This window comes from Gobius niger, assembly GCF_951799975.1.
Source record: "Gobius niger genome assembly, chromosome: 3".
NCBI classification, from domain to species: Eukaryota; Metazoa; Chordata; class Actinopteri; order Gobiiformes; family Gobiidae; genus Gobius; species Gobius niger.
The window spans coordinates 41986093-41999387 of NC_136854.1; the positions used below are offsets into that span (position 1 = coordinate 41986093).

Genomic DNA, 13295 nt, shown 5'->3' on the forward strand with positions numbered 1-13295 from the left:
TGTTAAAGTCTTAGTTGTGCTGCCTAATGCTGCCACCGAGTGACCAGGGCTGTCACGGTATGAACATTTTACCTCACGGTTATTGTGACCAAAATGATCACGGTTTTCTGTATTATCGCAGTATTTTTTTTTTTAATGTGTGTTATATGTTCAGAAAGCATTGATAGTCCTACACAAACTGACATAGTTTAAAAAAAGTTTAACAGTGCTTATTATATTAAAAAAAAAAAATACAGACAAAGCTTTATCACATCAAAGTAAAGGAACTATAACGATGTGTTGTTGATGTTTCGAGGGTATTACATGTACTATTTATAGCGCCAGAAACGAGGAAGAAGAATATTTTTGAACAAGATAAACCGTCTATTTCAGGAAAATTGTTCTCAGTTTGTTTCCTTCCAGTGAGCTTTCCCTTTGCAGATTTGGGAAAATGCCTCAGACAGTGATTATTGTTAAATTCATAAAACTGCGGCGAGAGTGAATCTATTGTAATCTGCACCGGGAGCCCAGTAACACATTGTGCCATCGTGCGGAGGTATCCGGACACGGCTTACGCAAAGTCCCACATCAGCATTTCAGCTAAAGCGCTAACGTTAGCTTACTGCTATAGAGCTGTGGAGATGGTCATGCTAACGTTAGCTTACTGCTATAGAGCTGTGGAGACGGTCATGCTAATGTTAGCTTACTGCTATAGAGCTGTGACGGTCATGCTAACGTTAGCTTACTGCTATAGAGCTGTGACGGTCATGCTAACGTTAGCTTATTGCTATAGAGCTGTGACGGTCATGCTAACGTTAGCTTACTGCTATAGAGCTGTGACGGTCATGCTAACGTTAGCTTATTGCTATAGAGCTGTGACGGTCATGCTAACATTAGCTTATTGCTATAGAGCTGTGACGGTCATGCTAACGTTAGCTTACTGCTATAGAGCTGTGACGGTCATGCTAACGTTAGCTTACTGCTATAGAGCTGTGATGGTCATGCTAACGTTAGCTTACTGCTATAGAGCTGTGACGGTCATGCTAACGTTAGCTTATTGCTATAGAGCTGTGATGGTCATGCTAACGTTAGCTTACTGCTATAGAGCTGTGACGGTCATGCTAACGTTAGCTTACTGCTATAGAGCTGTGATGGTCATGCTAACGTTAGCTTACTGCTATAGAGCTGTGATGGTCATGCTAACGTTAGCTTACTGCTATAGAGCTGTGGGAGACGGTCACGCTAACGTTAGCTTCCTGCTATAGAGCTGAGACGGTCACGCTAACGTTAGCTTACTGCTATAGAGCTGTGGAGACGGTCATGCTAACGTTAGCTTACTGCTATAGAGCTGTGGAGACGGTCACGCTAACGTTAGCTTACTGCTACAGAGCTGTGACGGTCATCCTAACGTTAGCTTACTGCTATAGAGCTGTGGAGACGGTCATGCTAACGTTAGCTTACTGCTATAGAGCTGTGACGGTCATGCTAACGTTAGCTTCCTGCTATAGAGCTGTGGGAGACGGTCACGCTAACGTTAGCTTACTGCTATAGAGCTGTGGGAGACGGTCACGCTAACGTTAGCTTACTGCTATAGAGCTGTGACGGTCATGCTAACGTTAGCTTCCTGCTATAGAGCTGTGGAGACGGTCACGCAGGAGAGTCAGAGGTTCGAAGTTTTGCTGCTTTAGAGACACTTTTTCCTGCAGGTTCCGCAAACAGGAAAACTGTCTCTATCAACTGTCCTTCAGCTTCTTAAAATACACAAAACATGTCCAGACTTCAGGCTCGGTCTCTGAGGCTGATCCTGCGCTGTCGTCTCGGACATGATTCCAGCTTCCAGAAAGTTTTGTTTTGGTTGTAGCTACAGAGGCGCCTGCGGCAGCTTCAGCAGATGAGACGGCGGCTCAAGAGGCTCATTTTGCCTAAACCGCGGGCGCCGTAATCCACCGCGGTAACATATTTTTTCAAAGACAAGATGGTAATTATTATTGTCAACAGTTTTACCGGGGTTTACCGCTACACCGGTAACCGTGACATCCCTACTAGTGACTCAATAAAAGAACTACAAGTCTTTTATTGAGTCACTAGGTGGCAGCATTGCTCTTTCGTTTTCTCAGCTTTTTGGGTGATTTCGCCTATTTTCTACGGTCGATTACTAAAGAATGGAAAGAGGTACAAACAAACTTTTTTTTTCAGATGAAAGAAGAGAGTCTAATCTTTCCTTTGGTGGGTTTCGTGTTGACATAGACCTAGACCTACATTTCCTGTGGGTCTTGAAAAAAACAGTAAAAATCCTGAAAAACCTCCGGCAGTGGGGAGCTCTCTGATTTGAAAATGGCCGGCAGTCAATGAGTTAAAAAGAACTTATATTTGAGCAGCATCAGCTTCCTGGTTCTAGCTACGCAGCGGCGGACTGACCTGTTACCGGATCTACAGTCGTTTGTTTACCTGCGGCCGCTTTACTACGTGTGGAATCACAAAGGAGCTTTCTACAAATCAGACATGGCAACGTTTGGAGGACGACCCCATGATTTTGAAGAGGTTTTTAATGCGGGCTACTAGATACCATAGACATGCACTAGCCTAGCACTAGCCTAGCATCACTAAACCCTTCAAGGACTGCATGAATTAAAATAAAAAAAATCCAGAAATCAACAGCACTCTGGACATCTTAACAACATTAAAAAAAGATAATAAAAGAAATGAAGTATTGTGCAGTGTGTGGTCATTGAAAGCATCTCTGTAATTCTAACTCGTGTCCATATTTCCGTCTGTGACCGCTCAGTCGACCCCCCCCCGCCGACGGCGCAGACTCAAATTTTTACTCATCGGTTCGGCTTCAGGCTCGCACTATAAATATCCACCTAACGAAGTCGCTACAGACAGGCGCTCCGATACTGACCTCAAGTTTTGGGACCAAACATTTCTGCCCAAAGCACCAAAATGGCTGACAAGCGGCCCCGTCTCCCCCTCCTTCCCTCCTCCCCTCCCCCCGAACCTGTTTGTTTCTCTGCATTTACTCCCAGCAGCCAAAGCGTGATGGATGAAAAGTGGCAATGGGTCCAACCTGGTGCAGCGTTTGGTGTTTTGCTCGTAGCGAAGTTTATTTTTGCGCGCGCTGGTGAAGTAAAGCCGGGCTGTGATGTGGAATGTGAAGATGTGGATTTTCCCCGACACAATATTCGCGAGCCGGATGTGGATTTGAAGCTCAAACGCATAGATACAGAAGGATTTTTTCGCTTCATGTTTCAGACTCGATGCTTGTGGTGGGGCTCGCATCAGTTATTTAGAGGTGTATTTGAGAAGCTTCTTTCGATATTTTCCTGGAGATGTGAGGCCTGTGCGATCGTTTCAAACACGTCAAAGGCGGTTTGATTTATGTCGGAGAATGATCCTTTCAAATAGAGTTTATGTTTAGGCTTAACTGTCTGAATAAACAAGTTTGACAGTGAAATATTTCTGGTTCGTCCCTGAGCAACGTCTGTGTCTGTGCCGCTAAAGCAAAGTGTGATTCATTTTGATTCATATTTGTAATTGCATTAAATCTTATGTGAAAAAGTCCTGGCTCTGCTCATTACACAGTCAAATAACAATAAATGGGAGTTTCACAGATCATTTTCTGGATAATTGGCTGCTGCACCTTAGAGTTTAGGAAGGGGTGCTCAAAGGGCAACACTCGATGGGCCAAATCTTGTGGTGGTGCACGGAGGGGCGCAGGCTCTAGGTGAATTATTTTCCGAGTGTTGGAGCTCTGTGCTTTGTGCCTTCGTCACCTGTGAGAGGGCGTCATGAGAGGAAAGTAGCCTTGAGCTAAATCCGGCATATTTACAGCACTTGTCTGTTCATCAACATGCACCGTCCCATTCAAATAAATTAATACATGGGAGAAAAAATGAAATGAAAAGGAGGCACCACTGACATTCATTTCCTCGTTTACATCTCGCTGCCTTGCGTTCTTCCTGAAGCCTTAAGGTGCGTTCACACCAAACGCGGCAAAGCGTCAGGTTTACATTGAAAATGCATGGAGGACGCGCCTCAGGGAGCCTCATAATATACGAGTCACGCTCCTCCTGTTTTGAAGCTTTTCGCGTGTGTTAAGCCTTTGACGCCTCCAGGGCGTCCAGCGTGGAAGTTGGGAAATGTTGAACTTTGTGGAGGAATGTGTGAGTGTCGACCAATCAGGAGCTTTCCCCAACAGTGACGTTGTAGCAGATGCTTTGCCGGCCCTCAGGTGTAAACAAGTCACGGAGGTTTAGCTTCATGGTGAACCGGAGCTACAGCAGCTCTGGGACTTTTACAAAGACACATCAGTGTTTCTTTACCGAAACACCCAGGATTAAAAGCAGCGACAAGAAAACTTATTTCTGTGACTGAATCTGCGCTGGGAAAGTGTTTGGGCCTCGAGGATGAATGTTGTAGCTACGAACACACGCTGACGTGTGGCCAGAGTGTCGGTGTGACAAGCGTCTGACTTCAGGTAAGCACAAGCGTCTAACTACAGGCTTTAGGCACGTTTTTGCATCCGGAAAGAGTTGGGTCTGTACGCAGCTTTAGGCTCTCACTGGTCAAACTAAAAACGTTATTCACCCCATCGTGAGCTAAACAATGTTCATGTCTCGAGAGAGAAAGAGCTACAGCGTCCACTGAGGTGGCAGCATCGAGTATAAAAATGTCAACTTCCTTCTAGTCCTTTTAAGCGTTTGTTGAAGTAGTTGTGGAGTAATGGGTGAAGGAGTAGTTATTTTACCCCTTTGTTTTCTCTGTGCTCAATACACTGCAAAAAGTGCCCTCCTAAAAACAAGGAAAAAAATCTTAAAATAAGACATTTTGTTTTGTTTTAATGAAAAAATTCTGCCAATGGGGTGAGCATTTTTTTCTTGCTAAGAATTCTTATTTCTATTTATTTCATAAAACAAGAAAGAAACACTAAATTTAAGCAAATAAATAGCTAGAAATAAGCAAAATGTCAGTCAGAGTAATTTAAGGAAAACATTCTTATTTAGTGAAAAAACTGTGGGGTATTTTACTTAAATGTTGCCTGATTTAAGTAAAATGTTCTAAATTACACACATTTTTGAGCAAAATGTTCTTAATAAATACTAATATTTAAGGAAAGTATTGCCCGCACCCGAGGACCCGTCTCCATGATGTGGAGCCAGGCTGATGGTCAGAATCACCTGCTGGAGGATTCACCCATTGTACATGTTTTTAGTGGTAGGGGAAACTCCACACCACTAAGGCCCCGTCCTGGTGGGAATCGATCCCGGGACCTTCGAGCTGTGAAGCACAGGCTCTAACCGCTGTGCCACCGAGCCGCCCACTTTAAAGAATGGAATGTATTTTCATCTGTGAGAATCAGTTCTTACATTAAGAGTTGTTTTCTTCTAAAGCTGAAGAAGAGTCAAAAAGTTTTTCTTTCTTGTTACAAGAAAAATGATCATGTTTTTTAGCAAATTTATCTGAACAAGAAATGGCTGGATTTTATTTCCTAAAATAAGATTTTTTTTTCTCAAGAAAGAAAACTTTGCTCGGCAAAACATTATTACTTTTTAGGAAAAAAATAAGAACTTATTTCTTAAAGTAAGACATTTTTTACTTGCTTAGAATCCACTTTTTGCAGTGTAGTGCTCAGTTTACCTGTGTTGTAGCTCTCAGTTTACCTGTGTTGTAGCGCTCAGTTTACCTGTGTTGTAGCTCTCAGTTTACCTGTGTTGTAGCGCTCAGTTTACCTGTGTTGTAGCGCTCAGTTTACCTGTGTTGCAGTGCTCAGTTTACCTGTGTTGTAAGGCTCAGTTTACCTGTGTTGTAGCTCTCAGTTTACCTGTGTTGTAGCTCTCAGTTTTCCTGTGTTGTAAGGCTCAGTTTACCTGTGTTGTAGCTCTCAGTTTACCTGTGTTGTAGCTCTCAGTTTACCTGTGTTGTAGCTCTCAGTGTACCTGTGTTGTAGCTCTCAGTTTACCTGTGTTGTAGCTCTCAGTTTACCTGTGTTGTAGCTCTCAGTTTACCTGTGTTGCAGCTCTCAGTTTACCTGTGTTGTAGCACTCAGTTTACCTGTGTTGTAGCTCTCAGTTTTCCTGTGTTGTAGCTCTCAGTTTACCTGTGTTGTAGCTCTCAGTTTACCTGTGTTGTAGCTCTCAGTTTACCTGTGTTGTAGCACTCAGTTTACCTGTGTTGTAGTGCTCAGTCTACCTGTGTTGTAGCGCTCAGTTTACCTGTGTTGTAGTGCTCAGTTTACCTGTGTTGTAGCACTCAGTTTTCCTGTGTTGTAGCTCTCAGTTTACCTGTGTTGTAGCTCTCAGTTTACCTGTGTTGTAGCTCTCAGTTTACCTGTGTTGTAGTGCTCAGTTTACCTGTGTTGTAGCTCTCAGTTTACCTGTGTTGTAGCTCTCAGTTTACCTGTGTTGTAGCTCTCAGTTTACCTGTGTAGCTCTCAGTTTACCTGTGTTGTAGTGCTCAGTTTACCTGTGTTGTAGCTCTCAGTTTACCTGTGTTGTAGCGCTCAGTCTACCTGTGTTGTAGCGCTCAGTTTACCTGTGTTGCAGCTCTCAGTTTACCTGTGTTGTAGCTCTCAGTTTACCTGTGTTGTAGCTCTCAGTTTACCTGTGTTGTAGCTCTCAGTTTACCTGTGTTGTAGCGCTCAGTTTACCTGTGTTGTAGCTCTCAGTTTACCTGTGTTGCAGCTCTCAGTTTACCTGTGTTGCAGCTCTCAGTTTACCTGTGTTGTAGCTCTCAGTTTACCTGTGTTGTAGTGCTCAGTTTACCTGTGTTGTAGCTCTCAGTTTACCTGTGTTATAGCTCTCAGTTTACCTGTGTTGTAGCTCTCAGTCTACCTGTGTTGTAGCTCTCAGTTTACCTGTGTTGTAGTGCTCAGTTTACCTGTGTTGTAGCTCTCAGTTTACCTGTGTTGTAGCTCTCAGTTTTACCTGTGTTGTAGTGCTCAGTTTACCTGTGTTGTAGTGCTCAGTTTACCTGTGTTGTAGTGCTCAGTTTACCTGTGTTGTAGCTCTCAGTTTACCTGTGTTGTAGCGCTCAGTTTACCTGTGTTGTAGCTCTCAGTTTACCTGTGTTGTAGCTCTCAGTTTACCTGTGTTGTAGCTCTCAGTTTACCTGTGTTGTAGTGCTCAGTTTACCTGTGTTGTAGCTCTCAGTTTATCTGTGTTGTAGTGCTCAGTTTACCTGTGTTGTAGCTCTCAGTTTACCTGTGTTGTAGCTCTCAGTTTACCTGTGTTGTAGCTCTCAGTTTACCTGTGTTGTAGTGCTCAGTTTACCTGTGTTGTAGCTCTCAGTTTACCTGTGTTGCAGCTCTCAGTTTACCTGTGTTGCAGCTCTCAGTTTACCTGTGTTGTAGCTCTCAGTGTACCTGTGTTGTAGCTCTCAGTTTACCTGTGTTGTAGCTCTCAGTTTACCTGTGTTGTAGCTCTCAGTTTACCTGTGTTGTAGTGCTCAGTTTACCTGTGTTGTAGTGCTCAGTTTACCTGTGTTGTAGCTCTCAGTCTACCTGTGTTGTAGTGCTCAGTTTACCTGTGTTGTAGCGCTCAGTTTACCTGTGTTGTAGTGCTTGGTGCAGTATCTCAGGTCGGACTCGTCTTTGAGGATGAACTGGGGCAGGGTCAGCCCCTCCGCCACCTGCACCGGCCCGTTCTCCTGCCACTCGAAGATCAGGTCGTTCATGGTGTATCCGACTGCGCAGAGACACAGCAGAAGAAGAAGAAGAAGAAGAAGAAGAAGAAGAGCTTCAGTACCAGGATGTAGCAACAACAATCCAGTGCTACCTTTGACGACACACTTCAATTTAGCTTCAACCCTTTGATTGCAGCTCTCAAAAGATCCAGAGTCGCATTAAACCTTTCGCCGAGATCTTGTGTTGATGATGGGAGAGTGTGACCGCTGAGCAAAGCCGTCTCCAGCACATCGCAAAGACTCTCAATGGGGTTAAAGGAACAGGCCACCGTTCTTTCCCCCATAAGATATGTTCTTACCTGAGCTTAGACGAGCTGATGCTAAATGCTAACAACGTCTTAAAGCAGTACTAAGTAACTCTTCCCCCTAGAGGCCATAAGCGCAACTGCAGGTGTCGTAGCAAGTTACGATTTTTTAACTTATTAATTGTCTTGTAGAGTAAATACTACGCTGACAGGAAAGGCGAAGGGAGAGAGGGATATTGTTCATCCAATTACACAATGGACTTTTTTTTTTTCACTCAAACTTAGCTGTAAATACTGTTTAAAGTGACGTTAGCCCGCAGTTAGCTTTGCCCGTTAGCCTGTTAGCTTCTTCTTCGTGATTCCATTAGTGTGTATTGGTGGCTCCGGTCCGGTGGCAGTGAAGTTGCAAACATGGTTTTCTGTCCAGAGACACCAGAGACAGAGAAAGACCCTCCAATCATCCCTTTAACACTTGTATTACCCCCACAGGGACTACGGGGAGGATTTATTAAGGTAAACACGTTACTTAGTACTGCTTTAAGTCTTTGTGCGTGACTGAGCCCACGCGTAAAGTCCAGACAGGTACGCATCAACTCATCTAAGCTCAGGTGAGAACATACAGTATATCAGTATGGGAAAAACGGTGGCCTGTTCCTTTAAGATCTGGACTCTGAATAACCTGCTCATTCAGGAGGTTCAGGTCCCAGTTCTACGGGCACATAGTTCTGCTGAACCTAGACCTGCAGCAATCATAGATAAATCCAGGTAGCAAGCAGTTTATTTTCACTTTTAATCTCAGTTTTTGCCATCTAAATTGTAATTTACTAATCTGAGGTTCATTTTTAGTCATATTTACATTCGCATTTAATTAACATCACAAGACCAGACATGGCTCTGAAATAGTCCCTTCTTTTCATTTTGTGAATAACATTACCAACTGGTTAATGTTGACTTGTTGACTGATATTTCATATAATATTATTTATATATTTTTCTTGCCCCTTTAAAGGGACTATAAGGAGTTTAAAAATGTTAAAATTGAGTATTTTCCTCCCCCTACATGTTCCAGCCACGTCCTAATGTGTAGAATGAGCTCAGACCTGTTCACCACAACTGCCTCTAAAATCCTGCACGGTCACTCAAAAAGGTGTCACTTCGGCCCGAATTGCCGTCATGCACGAGCTTAATATAGAAGCTGCAGTTACACATATGGCCTGAGGTGGCAGTAGTGAGTATAAAATGGCGAACTTGCTTCCAGCCCCTTTAAAGGAACAGGCCGCCGTTTTTCCAAACTGAGATATGTTCTTACCTGAGCTTAGACGAGGTCATGTGACCCTGTCTGGTCTTGTGTGCGTGTCCTCAGTCACGCAAAACGACCAAAGATGTTGTTAGCATTTGGCCTCTCCCAGTATATTCATATAGCTCCAAACGGGGGTGAAGTTGGAAGCGACCGCGCTCTTCCAGACAGGTACACATCAACTCAGGTGAGAACATATCTCAGTGTGGAAAAACAGTGGCCTGTTCCTTTAACGGGGCTAAATGCAAGTTAGCCATTTTAAACTCACTGCTGCCACCTCAGGTCATACGTGTAACTGCAGCTTCTATATTAAGCTCGTGCATGACGGCACTTCAGACCCGAAGTCACACCTTTCTGAATGACAGTGCAGGATTTTAGAGGCAGTTGTGGTGAACAGGTCTGAGCTCATTCTACATATTGGAACATGTAGGGGGAGGGGCAACCTGTCTCATTAATTAATGGGACTTTATAATGATTAGGTTCTTTGGCGGAAACAGCTCCTGGTTTTGGAGTTTGGACGAGACAATGGAAGGAAAAGACATGTCTATCTTTTTGCCACATCGTCCAGCCCTAATATTCATTTAAAAAGCGCTGCGTTTGAGAAAAGCCCAGTTCAGACCAGCCTGACCAGGACAAGACGACATCATTGTTCCATCATTGTCAAACTGAGAGCTTTTCCGTCCTGCAGAGAAGTCTCTAAGAGCAGCTGAACCCACTGTGGAGGCAGTAACAATCGCTTCACTGTGATGTGTATGAATAATCCGGTGACCCCGTTACCCTCTGACAAAGCCCCCCCCAAGGGATCACGACCCCCACGTTGAAGACTCCAGGTTCATACACGAGGCCTCTATAAATAGCAAACGCCAGTTCACTTAACAAGTCAACCGTGTGCTACCTTTCCCTTTTCCTCTGGGTCATGTTCATTTTCTGGATTGTTGCATAAATGAACAAACACGGGTGATCTGTCGACGGCGCTTACACAAAGCCACGATCGATTCACGTGATATTTTTGTTGAATTTTTGTCATATTTTTGTTGAGTTTTTGTCACATATTTGTTGAGTGTTTGTCACATTTTTGTTTAATTTTTGTTGAGTTTTTGTCACTTTTTTGTTGAATTTTTGTCACTTTTTTGTTGAGTTTTTGTCACTTTTTTGTTGAATTTTTGTCACTTTTTTGTTGAATTTTTGTCACTTTTTTGTTGAGTTTTTGTCACTTTTTTGTTGAATTTTTGTCACTTTTTGGTTGAGTTTTTGTCACATTTTTGTTTAATTTTTGTCATTTTTTTGTTGATTTTTTGTCACATTTTTGTCACATTTGTGTTGAATTTTTGTTGAATTTTTGTTGAATTTTTGTTGAATTTTTGTTGAATTTTTGTTGAATTTTTGTCACATTTTTGTCACTTTTTTGTTAAATTTTTGTCACTTTTTGTAGAATTTTTGTCACATTTTTGTTGAATTTTTGTCACATTTTTGTTGAGTTTTTGTCACATTTTTCTTGAGTTTTTGTTGAGTTTTTGTCACTTTTTTGTTTAATTTTTGTTGAGTTTTTGTCACTTTTTTGTTGAATTTTTGTCACTTTTTTGTTGAATTTTTGTCACATTTTTGTTGAGTTTTTGTCACATTTTTGTTTAATTTTTGTTGAATTTTTGTCACTTTTTTGTTGAATTTTTGTTGAATTTTTGTTGAATTTTTGTCACATTTTTGTTGAATTTTTGTCACATTTTTGTTGAATTTTTGTCACATTTTTGTTGAATTTTTGTCACATTTTTGTTGAATTTTAGTTGAATTTTGTCACATTTTTGTCACATTTTTGTCACATTTTTGTTGAATTTTTGTCACATTTTTGTTGAATTTTTGTTGAATTTTGTCACATTTTTGTCACATTTTTGTCACATTTTTGTTGAATTTTTGTCACATTTTTGTTGAATTTTAGTTGAATTTTTGTCACATTTTTTTCACATTGTTGTTGAATTTTTGTCACATTTTTGTTGAATTTTTGTTGATTTTTGTCACATTTTTGTCACATTTTTGTCACATTTTTGTTGAATTTTTGTTGAATTTTTGTCACATTTTTGTTGAGTTTTTGTCACATTTTTGTTGAATTTTTGTCACATTTTTGTTGAATTTTTGTCACATTTTTGTTGAATTTTTGTCACATTTTTGTAGAGTTTTTGTCACATGTTTGTTGAATTATTGTCAATTTTTTGTTGAATTTTTGTTGAATTTTTGTTGAATTTTTGTCACATTTTTGTTGAATTTTTGTCACTTTTTTGTTGAATTTTTGTTGAATTTTTGTAGAATTTTTGTCACATTTTTGTAGAATTTTTGTAGAATTTTTGTAGAATTTTTGTAGAATTTTTGTAGAATTTTTGTAGAATTTTTGTAGAATTTTTGTTGAATTTTTGTCACATTTTTGTTGAATTTTTGTCACATTTTTGTTGAATATTTGTCACATTTTTGTTGAATTTTTGTCACATTTTTGTTGAATTTTTGTTGAATTTTTGTTGAATTTTTGTTGAATTTTTGTCACATTTTTGTCACATTGTTGTTGAATTTTTGTTGAATTTTTGTTGAATTTTTGTTGAATTTTGTCACATTTTTGTCACATTTTTGTCACATTTTTGTCACATTTTTGTCACATTTTTGTTGAATTTTTGTCACATTTTTGTTGAATTTTTGTCACATTTTTGTTGAATTTTTGTCACATTTTTGTTGAATTTTTGTCACATTTTTGTCACATTTTTGTCACATTTTTGTTGAATTTTTGTTGAATTTTTGTTGAATTTTTGTTGAATTTTTGTTGAATTTTTGTCACATTTTTGTTGAGTTTTTGTCACATTTTTGTTGAATTTTTGTCACATTTTTGTTGAATTTTTGTCACATTTTTGTTGAATTTTTGTCACATTTTTGTTGAATTTTTGTCACATTTTTGTTGAATATTTGTCACATTTTTGTTGAATTTTTGTCACATTTTTGTCACATTTTTGTTGAATTTTTGTTGAATTTTTGTTGAATTTTTGTCACATTTTTGTCACATTGTTGTTGAATTTTTGTTGAATTTTTGTTGAATTTTTGTTGAATTTTGTCACATTTTTGTCACATTTTTGTCACATTTTTGTCACATTTTTGTTGAATTTTTGTTGAATTTTTGTCACATTTTTGTTGAATTTTTGTTGAATTTTTGTCACATTTTTGTTGAATTTTTGTCACATTTTTGTAGAATTTTTGTCACATTTTTGTTGAGTTTTTGTCACATTTTTGAGTTGAATAGCAAAAGCCACGATCGATTCGCTTCCTTCCACTTTCATTTTCCTCCCTAAATTTGGAAACGCCACTGAAGGAGAAAGTGTTGAAGTAAAACGGCGGCGACGCGCTGCCAGCTCTCCGCGCTCCGCACACCAGTCATTGACTTTCAATGTATTTAAATGTCCTCCCTGTGGCTGAGCGGCGTCTCCGAGCATTCATCACATGGAGTGTCTGCGCTCAGGCATCCATTTACATGAGTCTGTATTGGAGTCACAATCAGGACACGCTTCACTTCATCACTTCAGATAATTAACCCAAAAAAAGGAAGCTTGTGTAAAATGTCTCTCTCAAAATGGCTGTAGCGAATGTCTTGAAATAGGACTCTGTCTCTTTAACCTCTTACCACCCGCCTAAACCAAATGCATTCTGTCCTCTTTGGCCATTGTATAGGTCTGTGTAACACCTCATTTGAAAGCTAAGACCCAAAAAACTGATCTTTTTCCGCGCGTTGTTGCTGTGTTGCGTCACCGTTTGTATGTTTTTTCTTTCTTTCTTTCTTTCTTTCTTTCCATTTTTGTGACATTTTTGTTGAATTTTTGTCACATTTTTGTTGAGTTTTTGTCACTTTTTGGTTGAGTTTTTGTCACATTTTTGTTGAATTTTTGTCACATTTTTGTTGAATATTTGTCACATTTTTGTTGAATTTTTGTCACATTTTTGTCACATTTTTGTTGAATTTTTGTTGAATTTTTGTTGAATTTTTGTCACATTTTTGTCACATTGTTGTTGAATTTTTGTTGAATTTTTGTTGAATTTTTGTTGAATTTTGTCACATTTTTGTCACATTTT

The 13295-nt window shown here is 40.0% G+C and overlaps 1 protein-coding gene across 2 annotated transcripts in view; it reads right to left on the reverse strand.

The window, feature by feature from the left end:
* Window positions 1-13295, reverse strand: part of glra3 (glycine receptor, alpha 3) — a 126250-nt gene that overhangs the window by 15908 nt on the left and 97047 nt on the right. For both annotated transcript variants that reach the window (XM_079553443.1, XM_079553444.1), the window contains exon 6: window positions 7524-7661. In XM_079553443.1, coding sequence (XP_079409569.1) covers window positions 7524-7661 — 138 coding nt within the window. The remainder of the gene's footprint in view (window positions 1-7523; window positions 7662-13295) is intronic.